Source organism: Myripristis murdjan, chromosome 18 (assembly GCF_902150065.1).
Source record: "Myripristis murdjan chromosome 18, fMyrMur1.1, whole genome shotgun sequence".
Classification (NCBI taxonomy): domain Eukaryota; kingdom Metazoa; phylum Chordata; class Actinopteri; order Holocentriformes; family Holocentridae; genus Myripristis; species Myripristis murdjan.
In genome coordinates, this window is record NC_043997.1 from 11,453,549 (window position 1) to 11,476,525 (window position 22,977).

A 22,977-nucleotide genomic window follows, 5' to 3' on the forward strand; every position below is an offset into this window, starting at 1 on the left:
GTAACTTCACACCCTCTCGTGTAATAATGCTTAAATATATGTTAAAAAAAATAGCATCCATGCAAGGTTCCTTAAAAATCATTATTCAGCCTAATAAATATTCATTAAAATATAAATGGAAGTTCATAAACAGAATATTATAGTCAGTATTCAGGATTCAATTTCATAATCCTGAAATGAGTCAAACTATAGCTGTCAAAGCACCAAAATACAAAATGTTCTCAAATTGCTTAAGTTAAAGACCCATGTTCAAGAAACCTTGCTGATTTTTTTTTTCATGTAGTTCATTTAATTTAGATCTTATTCCATTATCCTTGAGATTTGTTTCTTTTAATCTTTCTTTATGAAATAGCATATTTATCATTGCTTGTCAGGTCAATGATGGCGTACTTTTTACAAGAAGTCAAACAACAGATTTCCTTAGATTTGAGATTTGTTTCATTGTGCTGGTTAGAAAACAACAGCATTTTGTTTTTGTTGCTGTTGCATTTGTTTAAAAGCAAACTAAGTTTAAAAGAGATACCTGTCATTTTGTTCTATTGTGTTAGGATTTTTCTTTAATATATATGGTCTTGGTCTCGTCTCGGTCTCGACATCCAAATGTCTTGGTCTCGTCTCAGTCTCGACCTCCAAAATAATTATCTTTAATTTCATTAAAGGACATTATTTTCCCCTGCTTTACAATTTGTTCAAGTTTCCTAATATTGTGACTATTCCACTTGTTGTTTAAAAGAGTCTTCCCTCCTGCAGTAAACAATGGATTCCTCCATAATGGGCATGAAGGCAATTGTAATCCGTTTATTGCACATTTCTTGTGTATGACCTTCACAATGTCACATGAAAAATTAATAATAGGGTTCTTCAAATTTGTGTTCGATTTTGTACAATACCATAAAGCAGACAAAGATGTTTGTTTTGGGCTCTCATCAATCATTTTGTTTTCAAGCCATATCCAGCTGCCAGCCTCATGGTGTTCATGATAGGCCCAAAGTAAGGGGTATTTGCCATTAAAAGCCAAATAATATGCATATATATCCGGTATTCCTAACCCTCCTTTATTCCTATGCCTGACAAGCTTACTGAGACTGATTCTTGGTTTTTTGTCCCCCCCAAAGAAACATTATAAAAAGCTTTTTGATTTCTTTGAACCAAGATTCAGGAAATTTCAGTGGGATCGATGCCATCATTAAAGAAAGTCTAGGAAAGACATTCATTTTGATGATCTCTGCTCATCCCCACAAGGATAGCGGAAGGGTTCCCCATCTTGCAAGATCTTCTTTAATAGTTTTAATCAATTTAGGGCCATTTATTTCAAAAATTTTCTCAATTGGGGAGATTATATTGATACCAAGATATTTTAGGCCCTCCTTCTTCCAGACTATCTGGGTTGCGTCAAGATGTACTGGGAATGTCATACAGTTGAGGGGAGTTGCTTCACTCTTGTTCCAGTTTACTTTATACCCTGAGAGGTTGCCAAACTCATTTATAAGCTTAAACAGATGTTTCACTGAAGTTTCTGGGTTTGACAGCGTTAATAATAAATTAATTTTAAAATCATAATCATACATTTTAATGCCACTTATTTGTTGGTTAGCTCTAATAGAGCATGCCAGGGGTTCCAGTGCCAAAACAAAAATTATTGGTGAATAAATAATTTATTTTCAGTATTTGAAAGCATTTTCAATATAACCATAGCCTAACATTTCTCTAGATTAAATAATTTTTTCTAGCATTGTATTTTCCCAACAAAAAATCTTTTCTCATCTCAACTCATCTTTCTTTTCTTTTCTTAGTAAAGCCTACCTTTCTGAATGAAGTCAAACAAAGCAAAGATTAGACAATTAGACTGCCTTTATTTTGCACTGTGAATTCACATCATCACCACATTACATTCAAAACATATTAACACAAATATCTATGGTGACTGTGGCCTTAGGAAATTAAATATATGGCCTACTGTTCACGATTACAAAATAAGGACTGTTTGAATCACAGAAATTTTGAATGAATAGAACAGGCCTTTGAGTATACAAGACAACAGCAATTCTAAAGGCAATTCTTAAGTGCAACACATCAAGTGTATAACCTGATGAAACCTCAACCTTTGATAACTGTAACGGTAACACCAGTGTTATGGATTAACACTGTCCGTAATGTAGAGATGTCCTCAGTGCAAACTTCCAACTCACTAAGAGTGCTGAGGTTTTAGAGCGCAATCAGAAAATACTGCACTTTAAGATTCATTGCTTTTGAGCTGGCCTTTTGTACATTAAGCACCAGGAGTCACTTCTGATATACCTCACAGGTGAACTTCAGCTGCTTGGGACAGCTGAGGTAAAGAGCCTATATTATGCTCATCAGCAAATCGCAGGATCTGGCGACATCGATCCCTTCCAGGATTTTGGTCCCCTCGACGACAGTGGTTGCACAGCCATCACCGATGATGGCCATCTTCATCAGTTGCATCACAAGGTCTGCCTAAAGCTCCTCTGTGTCCTTACAGAAGAAATTAACAGGTCTTAGCGTTTTTTTTTTTTGTTTTTTGTTTTTTTTCAATCAACACTGGCATTTCTCTCACATTACTACCATCCCCTCCAACATCATCAATATCAGACTGCTCACCCTCCTGATTAACTGGGTTACTATAACTGTCTGTGTTTGACTGCTTTACATCCCTGTTTAGCAGGTCTTCTTTGAAGTCATCTAGTGAGTGAGGAGTATGCTTATGGCTTCTGTGGGAAGCAAACGTTCCATAGATGTTAGTTTTGAAATTGCAGTTTTTGAAAACACAGGTAGTGGTTTCTTGCTTCTTAATGTGTCGACCGAGATGCTTAAAATATTCTCTTTCAGTGGTGGCTGTGCCTACACTGCAACACTGGCAACAGAAATTGAGTATGTCAGAAGATCTGACCCTTTCTTGAGTTGAGTGTTTTCTTGACAGATGTGATCTGAGGCTACCCCATGCTGTAAAGGAACAGAAACAGTCCAGATGGGAACATGGCAGAGGTTGCCCAGCATGTCTGTGACATAACCTATAATATTTCAGCACTTCTGCGTTGGTGGTGGTCTGAAAAGTACAAAATTTACAAGCCTGTTGCATTGTGATACTGGGAAAAAAAATTGTTTTATTACATATGTACTAACTTCACAAAATGCTTAACAAAAATGTATTTGCAATGCAATTACAGTGAAGTGGTAGCTAATTAGCAACAGGTTTGTCACACAAAGTATGTAGCTTTATGCAACCTATCATGATCTGGAAAAAAAAAAGGTCAGAATGACACAGGAGTGCTGTTATTTGACACAGGAAGACCATACTGCTTCAGGACATGCTGTCAAATTTAACCAGTCAATGTTTACACTTTATTGCTCAAATTAAAGATTAAAAATCAAATTAATCATATATTATTAAGTATCATATGTCAATATGTCTTTGGTGTAGGGTAGCTTAATGTTAACTAAACTGTAAATATGGTAACAATAACCTGAAAGCAGGGTTAGGGTTAGGTGTGGAACTAGTGCATGATACATGGAACCATTCTGTGGCATGAAAATAAAGCCTACGCCCCAAACAGTAACATTATTTGATAAATTACAGGCTTTGAAACAAAAACTACTGTTGACCGTTTAGCGTTGGTGGATGTCTTGTTCTCATTTTGTTCTCTAGTGAAAACATTGCAAAGTACTCATGCAAGAACAACACATAAACAATAGAACTGCAGAACTGTTTTAAGCACACAATTACCCCCTCAGTGTTAGATTAAGAGTGCATGCTTGTTTGTCAGACAATAACAGTTTTACAAAAATTGGCACACAGTGTCTAACTTATGAGTCTACCGACATTCAAAACAGCAAAAACTAGGAAGTGTGTTGATAATCATATCACCACTGAAAGCAAAAAATGCCCACAATGTTGGAGTGACAAAGAAAATATTTAACTGTAATAACCGTTCACCTTGTTTGAGAAAGAGCACGCTTTGTGTTGCTGGTATTTTTCCACAGTCTGCAGCCATTTGAACTTGTTCACGCATGTAAAGTGGGCGGGGAAATTCAAAGTGTAGAAAAATTAAGTTGTCAGCAAATGTAATAAAGTTACCAGGACTTTAATTTTGTTCCTTGTTGTTGTGTAAAAGATTTTAAGTTTTGCTAAGTCATGATAGTGTGTTGAAACAAGAGGTGTAATTTTGGTGTCAGTAGAACTCAATAACATAACAGTTAGAAACAAAAAATCTGACAATAACAAGAACTTATTTTGTTTTCTTACAACAATACAAGTATTCAAGCACTCACTAAAGGTCCTCTGAATTACTTTTTAGAGTGTACAAAAAATTGAAAAAGTAAGGCCCAATCCCAATGTCCATCCTCACGGACTCACAGACTTTGAGATGCGTTTCTGCTACATCCATGAGGGCTGAGGGCTGTCCCACTGCCCAATAGACAAGTACATTAGGGCGCCCTCTAGCGGCCATTTTGAGCACTTTATGCACACTTTCATTTTCTTAATCTGGTTGCTGGGATTATCTGTAATTCGGGAATTATCAAACACCCAAGGGTGACTGAGGTGATTTGAACTCCATCCTGAACCCAGGATTTCATCTCGTTTAATAAGTGATGATGCTGTGATGCAGTTTCAGTAAAATGTGTGTGTGAATGGGTTCATGTGCCGGCAGACTGTACCTGTGGTCGATCCTCTCCTCGCATCAGAGCGGCCAGAGCTCTCCTCTGGGTCGGCGGGTTTCCCTGTTGAGAATGAAAAGAATGATTTTTTTTTTTTTTAAGATGCCTGCTTTCCTTTATGTTATACTGCACTTGGGCATCGCTGGCTGTTTACGTGTCGTCTGCTCACCACTCTTGTGAAGATTTTTTAACGCAATCACAGAAAATGTGACGTCACCGGATTGACCCGCGGGTCCACCTGAAATACAGATTTTTTTCTGTTAAATCATTGAGAAACAGATTAATTTTATGTATAATATTCTAGCATTTCCAGCTGATGTCCATGTTAATCATAAAGCATATACTGTACCATTTTCAGTGTCCTCAGAGCCTCTGACAGATTCATAGACAGTGTGAGTGTCACCTACAGATCGATCAAAACAAATTAATTACTTTCACTCCATTACACAAACTTAAGTCAACTATTCTAACATATTATCCTCTAAATCTATCCACAGCAGCGAGCTGTTTCTTCTTATAACATTTCCTCTTATGAGATATTGCTTTAGAGCTACAGTAGATGTAAGTAAATCAACACCATTTTTTTCCTTTTGAACATCTTTGAGTAGCTTACACACATTCGTTTAAAGCTTTGGTGAGTCACAACAAGGCATTAATAGTGTTTTCACACTGTCAAGCCAGTTTTTTTTTTCTGTTGAACCACCAAAGTAACACCTTCAGTTGGTTCAGCAGTGTGAAACTAGTTTATGTGAAGCTACATTGTGAGAGAACAGGATATGGAAATGGTACAGAGGTTAAACGATATTTCTGGCCTTGCTCTGTCTATTAGTTTCAGGCCAATTCAAGCAGTGAGTGTTTAAATCATTTAAACTGTTTGGCTCCTCATCAAGACTTGTGATCATATCGGGCCATGACAAATTTCAGTTGCATCAGAATGTGCAGAATATGCTTTAGTAGCTTGATAATCAAAGTTCACATGTAATTCCATCTGGTTCAATATTTGGCCGTCTGAAACAATTGCTAAAATCTGTGTTTTATGCTACGATAATATGGCTGAGCAATTTTATCGATTCTGCGATATATATCGTTATTTTGTTTCACAGAAAATATCGATTTTTCAGCCGCGAGTATCGATGCATTAAGCCCCATTCAAATCCCCCGTGTCCGTCTGGCGCTCTGCTCGCCGCCCATTTCCCCCGTTCCGTTGCAGGAGAGCGATTAGGTCAGCCAGCCGCTAGTGTCCATGTAGAGCATTTCTAGCAAGTTACCCGTCTAGATACTCTCTTTACACAGAGGCAGACGTCTTTCTCTCCCTGTTTACGCATTCAGAGCTAAGAGATTCAGGAGAGAGGCGGGGAATATAAATCCAGCACCTCCCTGGCTAACAGCAGCACACTGGCTTAGCTTGTCTATTCAGAGAAGACGTATCACTTCGGTTTATGCATGTTATCACATGCATGTCTGTTTGATAAGTAATTTACATTTTTAAAATAATAATAATAATTTAACATATTGTTAAATTATTATATATTATTAAATTGAAATCTTTCAGAAAATGATGTAAGTGTATCGAATCGTATCAAATCGTATCGAATCATATCGAATCGTATCGTTGGCCGAATATCGTGATATGTATCGTATAGTGAGATTAGTGTATTGCTACAGCCCTATGCTATAATCACATAAAAGTCACACAGTAATAGCAAATGTGCTTTTTATCGACTTGTTTGAGGATCATACAAGTCATTTTGAATGTTGGGCTTATTTACTGCAATTTACTCATATTTTCCTTTGCAATAAACCATCTTTCAAACCCACTTTCAAATTTGGATTTTCACTGAGAGCTGCTCAGCAGAATCCACTAGCTCCTTTCATGTGTGCAAATTTTAATGAATTCACAGCCATTTTAGCAGCCCTCCATGCCAACCAAGCAACTTTCAAGTTTCACAGATCAGTGTTTCCCCTTTTTCCAACATGAAAGATCGTGAATCGGGCTAGCCATGACTTTAAAGCCACCAAACTATATTCTGTACACACTTATGCAACTAATATTTGTGACGGGCAGTGCTATCATGTATCATATCATATCATGACGAGGAGTCAAACCAGTTTATTTAAACATTAAATGCTAATCTTCTCTGTGTTCCCATCCCATCGCCATCCTAGGAAAAAGGTGAGGATGTGGAGCTTAATGTCAACAAAAACAACAACAATAATAGTAATAATAAATTTAAAAGAATCACGCTCTTAGTTACTGTTAGAGGGCATGAATCCTGACTGGACTGACGGCTGACCTTGCTGAACAGGGGAGTGTCTCTTCTGTTGCTCCCTCTGGGCGGCAGTGGAGCTCCGAGGGTGGAAAGACCTAATAAATGTAGTGATTAGATGAGTTAATCGATTCAATGTTCAATTCAAGATGAGTAAATCGGGAGACACACTCACCTGCCACAAGATGGACCTGTGAAAAACACACTGGTTATTGTATTTGCAAATTGTTCCTCAGTATTTCATAACTCCTCAGTGATTTTGAATAATCAGAGTGTGATACATGCAGTAGCTGCAGGGAAAGCTCTCACCCTTGATCTTTCCGTAGTAACACAGCAGGAGCAGGACAATGACCAGTACAAGTCCGATGACCAGTCGAACGAGCCACAACACACGATGTGAGGTGTTCAGAATTGAAGGTTTTTCAAGGTTGGACGCTGCAGAGGAGCATTATCAAAATATCAGACAAATACATTGTCACGAGTGTATTCACAGTTATTTATTTTAGAATGAATCCAATCATGTAAGAGAAGGTGTTGCGATTAAACTGTCGATATGAACATGAAATGACTGAGCCACATCCACAGGTGAATAAAACTGAAAGCAGAAGTGAAACATTTTTGCCAGTATCCTATCCTATTATGTATTATCGATGTGTAAATTTTAATGATGTTAGTTATACGTTTTCTTTTGAGATGTGTTTGACTACATATGATTTTCAGTAAAACCCAGTTATTTTTCAAATAGTCTCAAATAATTGTTGATGGGTCCAACAACTTTTAATTACAGGATAAAGCATACATTTTTTGCAACATGCATGTGTGTGTGTGTGTGTGTGTCTTTTTCTTCTTTCTTTTTTTTTAGAGATTAATTTTTACTTAAATCATTTATGTGAGGTCTCTTTCTTTTTACTTACTTCTACTGTGTGAAATTAGCTCAAGCAACAGTAGCACTAAAACTTTAACTCTTTTCATCTCTGTTTGTACCATAATTTTATGAAATTAGAAAACTCAGTGGAGGCTGTTTTGATACTTACGGTTTACTGCCATCCAACTGCGTGCCGATTGTGATCCAGAGCCTATACACATGTAGTAGCCTTCATCTGACTTTGACACAGCATGGATAGTCATCTCGCCTTTGGTTTGGTTTTTAATAAGTTTGCCATTTTGATAGAAATCCGCTATGGAAATTAATTTCTTATTTCTGTTTATACACCTAAGAGTCACAGAATCTCCCTCAGTCACAGGATAGACAGGGCTCTCCAGGACAACGTTTTTATCTGAGAAACAGTCAAAACAAAAGAAAGAAAGAAAAGTCTCAACCAAACTAAGAAATAGAAACATTTCAAAAAGTTAATCTATCCCTCAAAAATATCTCTGCCTAGATCTTCAATACAGCTCAAAGTTATTAAGTACCTTGAGGTGCTTTCTTAAGAAATTAAAGATTTTCATTTTTATTTTTACTATATAGGCCCAGGCTGAAATCTGCTTGTCCACACTATGGGGATTTTACAAGAATATATAATGAAACCTTAAAATACTTTACTGAATGTTGAAAAAAACTTAAAATGCAATGTTAAAAATAATAATTGAAACACACCGTGTGAAGTGATGTTGACTGCATTGCTGAACTCCCCTGAATCAAACTCACACCAATACACTGCACTGGTGTCTGAGATGTAGATTCTGCATGTGGATTCATGCATTGACATCCAGGAAGATGAACACCATGGCTGTTCCACCTTCCCCTCAAAAAATCTCTTCATTTTCCCATGAATGGAGTTTCCTGCACATGTCAGGGTGACATACTCGTATCTGAAGTGTTGCGTTCTGTTGGGACTGACTGTGACAGAGGCTGATGGGCGACGATCTGAAAAACAAACAAAGACCAAACTGAGAACAGAGATGTATTTGACTAAGCATTACATACGTCTGGTCTGGGCTGTCATTATGGGCCCTGTTTGAACATGTGCCAACTCTATTATCATTTTATCATTATTATTTTATGATTATGGTTATTATTGCTAGGCTATCATGATCATTATTACTATCATTACTGATTTTTCCTGTCTTGTTGTTGTTTCTTTTGTTTTTGTTTTCCTCTATGTGCGCTGAAAGCACTTTGGATCTACTGTCTTGTGTGAAAAGTGCTGTACCAGTAAAGTTGATTTGCTTTTGATTTTGATTTGGTATGCTATGGTTACACGTTGGCTAGCAGATGAATTTAGAACAGTGGTTAAACTTGAGCTGAACTACGTGCAAATAGTTTAAATGCACATCTGCCGGCCAATCAGAGAAGAGCATTCACACAGACCATAGTATGATTAAATTCATATCATACAGGTGAAAGTGTTGGAATAAGATGAAAATCTGCAACTTTGAAGTGTTCACATGCTGACATGATTCATCAGTTTAAATAAACCATAAGGAAACTGCAGCTGATCTGACTGAATTTTTGTGGATACACCTGTAAGTATAATACTGGACAGGATTTAGTTTTGCATTTTGAGTTTTATTGCATTGGACTGTGGACATGTGCTGCAGTCTTTGCCTCCTGCTGACAAACTTCGTGATACCCACTGGAAGAAATTAGTGCTCACCAAAAATTCTGATATATCATACTTGTAATTAGCACTAGGAAGTTGACAAGAACATTTTCTCAGAAGGTCAAAAGCATTATGTAACCAGATCTCATGACAAAATTCGTCTTCCCTAAAAATGTATTCTGCCTAGCCGGGGTGAAACAAACAGAATCCTTTCAATAAATTCTGGTGCTGTTTCTTATCTTTTGCTTTTCAAACTGTAATACATTTCTTTTTAAAAATTCAAAAAAGAACGAAACTTTCCTTCTAAAAATAACCTGAGGTTTCCTTGTGATATAAAGAGGCTATCTTGTTTGTAATCTTTTTATCTCAAACCACAATCAATCACTGATTCTGCAAAAAAGTTGTTAGGCCATACATTTGTCTCTCATTTTCCACAGAGTTTCCTGATGCAAACAAAGACAAAACATGGACAGTAGAAACATATTTTTCATTCGTTCATTCCATGAATGAATGAATAAATGAATGAATGACACACACTCACCTCCAGACCAGACAAACTTAGTTGTGCTGTTCTTTGTGTAAACCACTGGGTCTCCTCTTCCCGCCTGACACATAAATCCTGCCGTGTGTGTCAGCCCATGAATGACGTAGGAGCCCTCTGCAGTGCCAGCTTCCCTGTCAGGCAGCAGCTCGTAAGTGTAGGAGCTGGATGACAGCTGGGGAACAGCCTTGTACCAGTAAAACCTCCATCCTGCAGAGGGATACTCGACGCCGCAGTTCAGAGTTACTGAAGCCCCAGGACTCAACCATGAGGGAGACACAGTGAGCTTCGGCTCGGGTTTATCTGGTGGAAAGTGCATATATCAGTGTTAAAACATGGCATCAGGTGTAGCTTAAAGGAATACTCCAACATTTTGGGAAAATGTCCTTTTTCCAACCTACCCAGACTGAGACAAGATGTTTGATTCCATTTCATGTCCAGTTATTTGGTTCCTATGGGTGGCATTTTGTGTTAGCTGAGCATAAAGACATTGGGAGTCATTAGCCTAGCTCAACTGTGAAGTGAAAAAAAGTAAGCCTTACAGCAGCTTATTTACACAGTGCATCATGTGTAGACATCTGAACCAAACCAGTGGATGTACAGAGGTGAAAATAGTCTCAAACATCTTGTCTCAGTCTGGGTCCATATAAATATACAATACAACATGAAGCCACACTTCCACTAAAAAGTTTTTCATCACTGAAAAATGTTTATAAAGAAAAAAAAACAACTGTGTTGTTTTAGTGAAGCAAAAAAAAGATATCTCAGTTACTACAGCATCAAGTACATTGGCATTTCAGTGACTTTTTGTAGTTAAACCTCATAGTTAACATAAGCACGATGACATAAGGATGTGGTATAGTGTGCTGTTAGAAACCTGGAGTTATGGCATCTGAAAATGGGGCTTTTTAATCATTTGTAATGACTCAAATTATTTAGCTACCATTATTAGTAGTAGTTGTAAAAGTAATTTTTTTCAAACAGCTGCTTATAACATCATCAGTGTATTGGCTGTACTTTATGATCCATTTAATTCTACTTTTGTTATGTTTACAAAAATGAAAGTTCCAGGTAATTCTAAACTTTTGAACGGCAGTGTATATATAATAACCTTGTAATTAATATTTTTTTAATAGAGACATTTGACCTACCTGATACTGTTAAGCTGACAGGATCACTCCACTCTGTTGAAGACCTCTGTCCACTTCTGTGTCGGCCCTTACATCTGTACTCTCCAGTTTGGGATGTATAAGCTTCGATAATGTTGAATTCTTTTTGTGCTGTATGATTCATGCTGTTTTTTTCCCATTTATACTCCCACTCAGTGTCTCCTCCATCCTGGATCTCACATATGAGAGTGATGCTCTCTCCCCTGTATATGTGAGGCCAGTTAGGTTGCAGGGAGACAACAGCCCTGGCTGTTCATATGAAGAATCTCCAGTTAGGATACAGAAATCACTCTAAAAATCAATGTCAGACTTTACTGTTTTCTGCTTTAATCCTAAACAGTCATTATGAATGCAGATGACATTTTCTGCCTGCATTTTTTAAAATTCTAAAACACAATGACAAACTTACGTGCGTTGTGAATGGTGATTGATGTGTACTCTGTGTAGTAAACTGAGTCGCCTCTCCCTCCTCTGCACCAGTATTGTCCTCCCTCTGAGATGCTGATTTGTGAACCTGAGTAGGGAACACCGCCCTTTGCGGCCAGAGGGTTCGAGTCTTTCTTGTTTCTGTACCAGTAATATTTCCAGCCAGAAGATTCAGGCACATTGCAGGTCAGGATTACTTTGCCTCCTACTGGTATAGCCTCTTTATCAGCTTTCAGTGTGGGCTGAGGTTTAGATGCTGTTCGTATTAAGACAGAAAGAAAACAGAAAGAAAGACAGAAAAACATGAAGCAGTTGCTCACTATGACAGACTAATATTATGCATCTAAATGCTAATTCTTAAAAATGCTTCCTGATATTTTTCAACTTATGGCATTAGCCAAATTAAAACCGTCATCCATGTTATTGGACAGAACATTGTCCTCACAATGTCCTGTGATTTATACTGCAGGACATTGCATCCCCACATTGTTATCATTATTATTATCATAGGTAACATAATAGGTACTGGCTGCATTATTCTTTACTGTTGCCTCATTTAGATGCATAGCTGAAAACAGAAAAGTGACATAGTGGCATTTTCACTATGAATGAAAGACAATCTGACTTACATGATACTGTCAGCTGGAAGTAATTACTCCAAGCTGTTGAAGAATATTCAAGTGTCTTTCTGCCCCTACACCTGTAGCCTCCGCTGTTGGATGAAGAAGCTCTGCTAATCCTGTGTACAGCTTGGTTTAATGGTGTGCTGGAGCTGCTTGTGGTCCATTCATACTCCCACTGAGTGTTTCTGCCTCCATGGATCTCACATTGGAGGGTGACGCTCTCTCCGCTGAATATGTGAGGCCAGTTGGGTTGCTGGGTCACAACAGGCCTGGTGCTAACTGTTCACACCAAAAATCCACAGTTAGGCCACAAAAATCAACCGAACAAACTCCACAGCTTTTCCCACAGCTTGTGATGGTAATCATGAGCGCACATTTTGTAATTCAACAATAAATAGTTAAACTCACCAATTTTGTCCAAGCTGATTGGATCACTGCTGTGTGTGTAGTAAACAGGGTCTCCTCTCCCTCCTTCACACCAGTACAGTCCGCCTTGTGACACCCTGACAGATCTATAGTGGAGGGAGGCACCACCTTCCACAACTTCCTCACTTCTACGTGTAACATTTCTGTACCAGTAGTATTTCCAGCCTTCAGAGACCTCAACAGAGCAGGTCAGCGTCACTGTGCCCGATTCAGGAATTTCTCCTCTGTCAGATGTTAGTTTGGCTTTTGGTTTTTCTGTTGTTTTGTTGAGAAGGACAAAGTATCAATAGTAAAATCAGCATATGAGGCCAAATAGAGCTAAGGAGTGCATGCTTTACAAATTCACCAATGTTTGCAGCTACTGTTTCATCACACTTCAATTTATTAGATCAAGTATGGTAACTCAAATAAACTGACATGTTTTGATCCTCAAATAATTTCAGATTCTAGATGAATGATTTGAATGTATTAGTGCCTGTGAAACAATGTTATTGTTGCCCTGTTCAAAACATCTTAAGGATATTCACTACAATGCCAGCAGCATTTGGTTACAAAGATCTTAAAGGACTATTCCAGTGTTTTGGACAAATTACTCTTTATCCAATGAGCCTACACTAAGACAAGATGTTTGATACCATTTTCAACACTGTATGTCCAGTAGTTCAGCTCCTATGGAAAGTATTTTGTGTTAGTTTAGCTTAAGGACTTGTGTCTATGGGAATCATTAGCCTGGCTCCATCAAAGTGAAAAAATAAACCTTACAGCAGCTCTGAAGCTGTGTAATTTACTTACTTTCTCCTAACTAACATGAAATGCTACCCACAAGAACGGAACCACTGGACGTACAGAGATGAAAATGGTATTGAACATCTTATCTCAGTCTGGGTAAGTCAGAAAAAATTTACACCCAGAGGTGATAGAGGTCAAGGAGTATTACTTTAAAATTAACAAAAGCTGAGTTTTTATTGTGTTTTCCTACTGCAGGGCAGCATGATGCACTGAGTGAGGTTAGGAAAGGGTTTGTTGTGATTGTTAGTTTGGGAGGAAGTAATGGTTAAGGTTAGGAAAAGGTAATGGCTAAGCTTAGGAAAATCGCAACATTTGCAAACATTAGCATTAACATTAGGTAAAAGCAAACACAGTGCTTGCTTGGGTCAGGAGTCAATACCAGGGCTGTGTTTAAAGGTTCAACCACCTCCCTCTGGTCTTTATACTATGTCACCATATGTCTGGCTCCATGGTCTCATTTGACTAGTTACTAAGCCCTTTCTGTGAGAGTGATTATGACTGATCATGTCCACTCAATGAATACACTCAAAATGGGTAGTTAAGATTCACCACCAGCAAGGACAGGCCCAGGTTTTACATGGAGTTTAAATTATTCATGTAAGTAATAAAACATTTACAAACATTTCACAGTGACATCTTACCTTCCACTTTAAGCATTGTCTCTTTGGACTCATCATGACTGCGTTTACACTTGTAGAAGCCCTCATCTGATTTTGATACTGAATTAATGGTCAACTCTGTTGTGGCTTCAGATGTGCGGAGTGACTCTTGGCTTCCATCTTTGTAGAAAGTAGCGCTGACTTTTGTCCAAGAATGATCCCAGCAGCGCAGAGTAACCGATTCTCCAAGAAAAACGGCAAATGGAGGACTTTCCAGGATAAGATTATGATCTATTTTGCAGAGGAGTAGTTATGTTTCACTAAGTCGGCTCAATCAAATCATACAAACTTAACATGCATGTTGAGCACATTTGGCAGCATATCACTGTTAAATATAAAGCACTGAGGTTTTTTTATATTGTGCTATCAGAGTTATACACTGAAATGTTTAAATGTAATTACTGCACAGATCCAAATCTTATCTAAATTTTAATGATTTACTCAATAAATAAATAATAAACGCATTTCATACAAGGGGGAACTGTACCATAAAGCATGTTGTGCAAGACAGCCTATAAATATGTGAATCTTGAGGCACTGAAGATCTACCCTTCTTCTGTTTTTTGTTTTCATATCCCTCATGAACATGTCAGTGATGATTAATCTTTCACCTCAAAGATTATCATTCTGGATTACACAGTCTGCTTAGTTTATCTTCTGAGCAAACATTTTCAGTCAAAAAAATTTGATTTAAAAAAAAACAAAAAAACCTCATAGCTAGCCAGAAGCGTAGACATGTGTGGGCTTTGATTTTTTTTTTTTTTTTTTTTACACCGAAAAGTTAAACTTCATATCCATCATGTTACCACAGAACTAAATAGGGTCATTATCTAATCTACGCGGGTTAAACATCCTTTGTGGTTCATAAATAAGTGCTATATGTGATCATTTACATGTTGGTAGTAAAAATTTTAAACTTACCTGATACAGTCAGACTGACTTTGTTACTCTTTTTATAACTGGGGTATAGTTCACACTGGTATACACCACTGTGACCGGTCGCTACGGGTTGTAGTGTGTAGCGGTTATGGCTAGACCATGTGAGAAATTCCCCATCATTCACATTGAATCTGTATAGCAAGTTAGTGCTCCTCTCTTCCCCCACGTCACAAACGAATGTAACAGACTCTCCAGTAAATAGCTGGCACCGATTTGGCTTAAGGGTCAGCACAGGATCTGTTCTCACAAACACACACATCAACACACCATTAGTGAGAAAAACAAAAAGCTGAGTTACACTTTAACCCCCCCCACACACACACACACACACACAAACACACACTATGTTAAACTGTGTGAGAAAGCATTTGTCACTTTGAGTACTGTCCAGTTTGACAGTTTGTCACATATAAATTGCACAGATACAAAAAGCAAAATGATGCTTAAGAGAGAGAAAGAGAAAGCAAATCAATGAATAGTGACTGACGTAAGTTCATGTTGAGCGAATGAGTAGATAAAGAGAATAAAGAAGAGTGTGTCATCACCTGCAGCGTGCCCACAGTGGAGGAGTGTACTCTGCACTAAAATAAAGATTTATACCCCATCAGACATGATCAAACTATAAAAATGTCAAACAAACAAAAGCATTATGGCAGCTCAACATTAACAAGGACAGCTTGACTTTCATCAGTGGCAACTGTGGTTTGAAAATATAAAATGAATCAAAACACCATAACCATACTCAAAGAAGTCCTAAACATTAAAACATTAAAACAACTTCCTGTGACAATACACTGACTACACCTGTAAGTCTGCTCTGTTGTTTCTATGGTTCATGTTTCGAGAACTCTCAGTGACAAAGAAATCAGACACAACACATCTGAACACAGAAAATCATGATTGTACTCACAAAGTAACACAAGAACACAGGCCAGGGTGTGCCCCATCTTCGTGTTTAGCAGAGACTCTTGGACATTTCCTATACAGAGTGAGCTTCTTCACCGGAAGAGAGAGAGCAATAGAGAGAGAGAGAGAGAGAGTGAGAGAGAGAGAGAGAGAGAGCAATAGAGAGAGAGAGAGAGCTGCAGGGGAAGATAAACCTCATTTCATACCTGTGGTCACATTGGTACTTCTTCTGTGAGTTTAAACTATTTTTGCTTCCTTCCCCTTTACATGTAGAATGGGACAAATAAATGAATGTGGCTGTTGCACATCCATGAGACATCAGACTGTATTTCACAGTATTGAACCAGTGTCAGTATTGTACTTAGTCTTAATTTTGCACCACCACATAATGCATTTTTAATGGAATATTTCAGCGTTTTGCTCAAAACACAATTTTTCCGACTTACTCAGACTGAGACAAGATGCCAAGATCATTAGCCTGGCTCTGTAAAAGTGAAAAAATAAAACTTAAAGCAACTCTGAAGCTGTCTTATTTACACAGTGCATCGTGTGGTGGAACAGTAACGGCTGAGCATATTTATCTCTCTGTCTATCACAGTGATCTGTGTGCCGCTGACTGTACAGGAAGATCCAGCACAAAGTCACTTTGACTCCTAAAATGACTCTGCAGACACAATGTACAGAGTGATATACTTATCAATTTACATACAAATATAAAGAATCTATACCAAAACATGAACCATGAATCAAATCTTTTAAAACATCCAGCCAATACCATAGCAAAATAAGATAATCATCAAAGCAATTCTTCACAAAAAATACTGTAAATCTTACAGTAACATATTTAGTTTAGCCAAGTGACATTGTGGAAGCTGAAAAATTGCAGCTGGAGAAATAATTTTCAGTCAAGACAATAGCAGGGATGCTGCTGCATTTAAATGCTTTGTGTATGCAATGAAAAATGTTTGAAATTGATGGTGGTAGAAATTGCGAGGTGTTCAAGTAGTCAGTAATCGGACCCCAGTCCTTTGTTTCTTTATTTCTTTTTTTATTATTTTGTTAGCTACTTAAGGAATAAGAAATTCATTTTCAGACAGTCTGCCCTCATAACTAACGGACGCAAACAAGAATTACACAGTTTATGTCACTTTCACACAATCTTACCTTTTTGTGTACTTTCTTCACAACAAAAGTCATCAGTTTTTACATCTTTGAAGTGAACATAAGAATCTATTAGACAAAAACTAACATCAGAAGAGTGGAATTTGTGTAATCGTGAGTACTGTTAAGAGTACTCAGCATTAATACTGCTTTGGAAGGAACAGGTTTCCAGCCTGTACACCTTAGAGCACAAATCCAGGAAACATATGGGCATTTACATGTCCAAAAAAGTTTTCTATATTGCTTTCTGACTGCTGTAAATCGGCTTCATGCTTTGCTGAGGGTGTAACATTACTGTGGTAGGCCTTAGCAGTAAAGTTAGTGAGGTGAAATTATTTGATTTCAATTAATTTGATTTCAGTTGTGTTGTATTTAAAGGTCAATTTTCACAACTAGAAAACATGGAGAATGTTGCTCAACACCCTTGGTTGTCTTAACTTTATATTCTAGTCATTCTAGTCAATAAAATAATAGTGAAATTAAAATATTCCCCATTTTTCTGGGTGCCCTGTGGAAGCTCGTCAAGGACCCCTGGGAGGTCCCCGGGCCTCAGGTTGAGAACCGCTGACTTCAAGGATCATTTGCAACTACACTCAACAATGGCAAGCATATAATCAACCTTTAACCTATTTTTACCTGTTCACACTTAATGCACATGTACAGAGACTGCAGTGTCGCCCTATAATGTAACACCCATCACAGAGGTGTCAGTGATCACGGAATTCATTTTCATGGAATTAAATTATTAAAACAAATCAATACAATATATACAAAATCACTGCATTACCTACAAAGATCTAAAAAAAAAAAAAATAGATACATATTTCTTACATTTATGTTCACAGTCTCAGCTCAGTAGCAAAGGAGTCTGGTTTCACGCAGTGTGTTCATGCGTCTCTTACTTCATGTGTCAACTCCCCGGCCTTGATAATCCCCTCTGGCCTGTGGAGGGCGCTCTGACCTCGCAGGATGTCTTGGCCACTGTGCTACACTGTACACAGTTTCAGTCTCAGGGAGCTGTGTCCTCTCTGGCGTGGCAGAGCTCCCTCTGGCCTCTTGGTGGCACTGCACAGCCTCTGCATCTCCATCTCCATCTCCATCTCCATGAAGAGAGGGCTTTCCTGTTGCCACTGGTGATGCACTTCTTGGCTTCACTGGTTGAACAGTTGCATAGAGTGACTGCGACAAGTCCTCTGACCTTTCTCTGGCACTCATATTGACCCTGGATTGATTCCTGGATTCATAACACACTTTGCTGCACGTCGATGTCCCCTCAGCATCAGGGGAGTCAGTTTTCTCTTGTCCTTTCCCGTCTTTTTTGTTGCCCCTCTTATCCAGCGAGGCAGCTGCAAACGGTAACTGTAAAACGCAGTAGACAGAATCTGCTTTCAGATCAGGTCCTGCTCCCGCTCCTGGTGTGCTGGTTGTGATGTGTGAGACTTCATGAACACGCACAGGCTGACAGGAGGAAGGTTCATTGTCTGCAGCGGGCTGTGCCTCCACTGACAGTCTTTCTACTTGAGTTGCAGTCTCTGCCTGATGAAAACACAGAAAAATATAAAGTCAGCCATTTAAAGAGCAGAAAATGTCACCTACTGTTTCAAAATAACTGTAGGTTTAGAGGTAAAACTCTATTTCACCCTCTTGCAAATGTCACTCAGTGTACCACATCATACGTTTCGTCAAAACGGAAAGCATGCTGTCACGAAATGACAATGACAATGAGAAAATGTCATGCAGTCAGGAAATATACTTAAATATTCCTCAAATTAAAGCTTACCTGCTGGTTGTTCCATTCTTTTGAGCTGTGATACCTCTTAACCAAGATGATCAACACACAGCTTAGGACCAAGAAAAGTGCCAAAATGGACAATAAAACTGCTCCCTCTGGCCATGTGTTTTTGATGATGGTCTTGAAGTCTTGATCTTTGAAGCCTGGAAGAACACAGAAATAAATTCTCATTAGATTATCAGCACATTCCCTGGCTTCTAAAGCACAAAAAGAGATATTCATTGTGACGCATGACAAATTGGCTTTAAACAAATTCAAATATCAGGCTCCAAGTGTCAATCCAAAAAATATCAGGCACGTATATGATTTTTGCTCATCTGAACCACAACATGTCTAAGACTGACGAATACAATAACAAAACAGCAAAAAAAAACTTCATCTCATCATTATAGAGAATCATTAATGATGAAAAAGTGATATCAGGAAAGAAAGAAAGAAAGAAAGAAAGAAAGAAAGAAAGAAAGACAAAGATACACAGGAATGTTTGATATCTGACAGTGGACTGAAATTACGCAATGCTCCACAGAAACACTTCATGATGCTTACATGTCTTGTCCAGTCTCTTAGAGCTTTTGCTGGTGCTGACGTGGTTGTTGCCGTGGCAGACAACAGTTGTGCTGGTGAGGGAGATGGTGATGTTGATCGTGCCGAATGATCTCTGAGATACTGGGCAGCGGTCTTGGTTGCAGACAGTAAAGGCCCAGCTGTCCTGGATGGAGCAGTTCACCATGATGGTGCAGAAGTCGGCTGATTCGTTGGACAACAGGACTGTGACCCTGATATCTGGCTCTGGAACGGTTTCTGAAACACCGACAGCGATATTAAAGCCCCCGTGAAATAACCCTAACTCTCACATTACCTCTACTTCCTGTGAAACAGAGCATCTTAAGTAGTGACATCATCCTGCACGAGTGGGGGTAAATTAAAATTTCAACCCTTAAATCCTTCACAAATCTTTCAAGATCATCTCTCATCCTCCAGTCCCTTCAAATAAAATTGTGTTTCTCTCCCAAACTGATATCCTATTGGTTTGCATTTGTGTATGATCCTTCCCTGCACCACGTCCTGCCTAAACATCCATTAAGAGTCAATTTCATGGTGTCTTTAAAGGGGCATTAAGTTGGCCATGATTGTTATCCAGCTCTACTGGTGGCCACTAGGCGCTACATCGACAAAGCTTGTTGACTTTGACACAAATCCCTAGTACAACCACCAGCTGGCGCTATAATTGACAACATGGAACAAATCACTGTCTACAATAGATGAGTAACAGAGATCCAACAGAAATAGAAGTGATGTATCACAATGTAAAATGCCTAATATTATACCTTACCACGGCCACTGCACCTGCTTGAAACTGACTGGCCAGGTGGTGTCCATTAAAACCATTTACTGGGCCCCCTACATTGTCACCTGGTCCCTCATAATAAATAATAAACATAATAAATAAATAATAAACAGCTACCCTAACAATGTTAAGATAGCTGCCACCTCCACCTGCCACTGCTGTGATTATACTGTGATTATATTTTTGCATAAAATTAACACCAAGAATGACTTAGCTGAGCCATTATTGTGTACATAGGTGCTGTATTTATTGATTTATTGAATTTATTTCATCCGTGTGTTGTTACATTTAGAGCTTCAGCTAATTTGCAGTGTTTGTCCCTAGTCCCTAGTTTTTCCCTTTGTCTTTTAAGAAGTCAAATGTATTTGCAAGTGTAGTAGGTATGAGAGAGGAGAGGGAGATGGTTGGTTATAAATAAAGGGAAAGAAGAAGGATGAATAAGGGAATGAAGGTGCAATGAAGGAAAGGAAGACTAGTGCTGGAGAGCTTTCTGGCATTTTGGTCGTCCCCAACATAAACAAATCTTAACAAATCAACAACTTAAAGGATGCTGTAATTGATCTGCATCCACGGTGGGACAAATGCAAGCTAAAAAGCAAAAACATTAATATTAAATCTGCACGTGAGTCATTCCCATTCTCTCGTATGAGATGCACAGACCAAGCAGAGTCATGCCAAGGCCAAACAAGACGAACTGCATAAAGCTTACCTTGGACAATGAGGAGGAATTCCCATGTTAGTTTGTCAAAGCCCTTGGGTGCTTCTGCATCATACACACCATTATCTGACTCTGCCAGTTTCTTGATGCACAGAGAGCCGTTGCCAGGATGATAATCCGCTCTCTCTGTGTAATTGGGGTTGAATTTTCGATTTAGAATAATGTATCTCTTCTTGAAACTCCAGTCAACCCTTAGGTTTACTGCTGATTCCCCAACATGTAGACATACTGAGCTGTTTTTCAACCCGTACTGCACCACCTGTGCTTCATTTGCTGCGATGCCTGATGAGAAATTACAGATTATCAGTGGCAATATGGAGAGATGATTGTGACAGTTGAGTGCTGAGCATGCAGAGTGAGCGATAACACACTCCTCAAAAGAGATGGCAGGCCATTTCAGACAAGTAATGCGATCACATAGTCAAGTAGAAGTGAAGGTATTGATTTAACCTACAGTGACTTTAGGTTTAGTCTGTCTGCCATCGAAAAGATAAAACATTCAAAAAAATTAAATGCAAATTATGATATGAAAACGTTAAGAAATGGTAAAAAAAAAAAAAAAAAAAAGTTGAATATCAATATCAAAAACCCAGCAAAGAGGAAATGAAAAGACGACAAACTGCATTATAACAGATAACAGACCGCCAAGAAGCTCAGTGATCTTATCTGGATTGGGTGTGAATGCTCTCGGTTTATACAAACAAACAGCTGCAACATGAAATCCTGTGTACTGGTGCTGCTAATTTAAATATTAGGTTTTTTTTCCATGTGAGCTCAACTTAGGAAAACATCATGAATCAAGGAATCAAGGCCCTCATTTAGGAACATTGTGTAGCAAGGGTTCAAAATGATCGCTTTGTGGGAATGCTCATATGTTCACAAAAATGGTCATTCATCAAATATGTGTATGCAAACGTTTACATATTACTTTCTAATATCCACTCATTAACATAAAGATACACCCCTATAGGTTGACCTTAACAATTCGAGACTGTGGGAACTGTCAGCGACGTCTGGCACAAAAATGAACAAACACATACAAAAATAGGCCACAGCAGGTGTGAGCTGCAGTGAACCAAGCAACAGGACCAGTCATTTGCCTCAGTTATAAATAATTGCCACTTGACTGTCTCTGTGGCTGATGCGTCAAAGTAGTCCAAAGTCTCCAAGGAGCAATAAAAGAACATACAAAACAAAAATGATGCTTGGTGCTGATTCTGAAAATGAGCTCTATGCACATCGCAGAGTCCTCCAAAACCCTCCAGCCAAGTAAGACGAGCGTCTTCACGCACACAATGCATTAGATTTAACTCATCCAGATTGAGTCATAATGAGCTAAACAGACTAAACTTTGAGTCCAAAACGACAAACAGCTAAAATGTCAGGTGCAAAGGTCAAGGCCAAAGACGGAATTGTGAGCGAAGGTAAGAGTTTCAAGGTGTTGTTAATATAAAAGAACAAAGAACACAAAAGCTTAGCCCCTAACCTTATAGTTACCCTAAAGAAACTTAATGCATTATTGTTATTATTATCTACTTCATATAAACAAAAGACCTCAGTGCACCCTGCAGTGCCATGGTCTGTTTCCTGTGTGAAACCTCATATGAGAAGTACCAGAATAGAGAATGTCTGCTATTCATCCAAATGCAAACTATTTCTTTTTTCCCCCCGTTTATCTTACCTGCAATAATACAGCAGCTCAGGAGCAGAAGCATTTTTAATCCACTCACAGTTAGGCGCTCAGTGTTTCTCATACCCCACTTCAGACAAGCTCAAATGTGACAGGAAGCAGTGTGACACAGGAACCGAATCAAACACCAGGAGGTTGCGAGTTTAAGTCTTAGTCAAAACAGTTTCCTTTCTCTCTGCACAGGTGTCAGCAGCAAAGACTCATTTCTAACTCATCTTCTACTTCTCCATTTGCTTACGTAGTACCTAGAAATTTGTCTGTTTGCTTTCTAAAACCCTTTGTTCATTTGTTCATCTGTGTGTG

General features: G+C 38.5%; 2 protein-coding genes and 1 long non-coding RNA gene across 3 annotated transcripts; all 3 read right to left on the reverse strand.

The window, feature by feature from the left end:
* Positions 1-1,870: 1,870 nt before the first annotated feature.
* Positions 1,871-5,074, reverse strand: LOC115376463 (uncharacterized). Its single transcript, XR_003929812.1, has 4 exons — positions 5,027-5,074; positions 4,847-4,915; positions 4,678-4,740; positions 1,871-2,496 (listed from the first exon to the last, which is right to left on the reverse strand). It is a non-coding gene; the product is annotated as an uncharacterized LOC115376463 (long non-coding RNA).
* Positions 5,075-8,182: 3,108 nt separating this feature from the next.
* LOC115376227 (Fc receptor-like protein 4) lies at positions 8,183-15,556 on the reverse strand. Its single transcript, XM_030075718.1, has 9 exons — positions 15,547-15,556; positions 15,042-15,296; positions 14,103-14,351; positions 12,655-12,927; positions 12,253-12,525; positions 11,607-11,879; positions 10,029-10,331; positions 8,684-8,811; positions 8,183-8,221 (listed from the first exon to the last, which is right to left on the reverse strand). The coding sequence occupies exons 1-9, from the start codon at positions 15,554-15,556 to the stop codon at positions 8,183-8,185; spliced, it is 1,803 nt and encodes a 600-aa protein (XP_029931578.1).
* A 1,780-nt stretch (positions 15,557-17,336) lies between these two features.
* Positions 17,337-22,737, reverse strand: LOC115376460 (uncharacterized). Its single transcript, XM_030076038.1, has 5 exons — positions 22,666-22,737; positions 20,976-21,266; positions 19,465-19,719; positions 18,907-19,061; positions 17,337-18,662 (listed from the first exon to the last, which is right to left on the reverse strand). Exons 1-5 carry the CDS (start codon positions 22,697-22,699, stop codon positions 18,030-18,032), a joined length of 1,368 nt encoding a protein of 455 aa, XP_029931898.1. The 5' UTR covers positions 22,700-22,737; the 3' UTR covers positions 17,337-18,029.
* Positions 22,738-22,977: the final 240 nt, after the last annotated feature.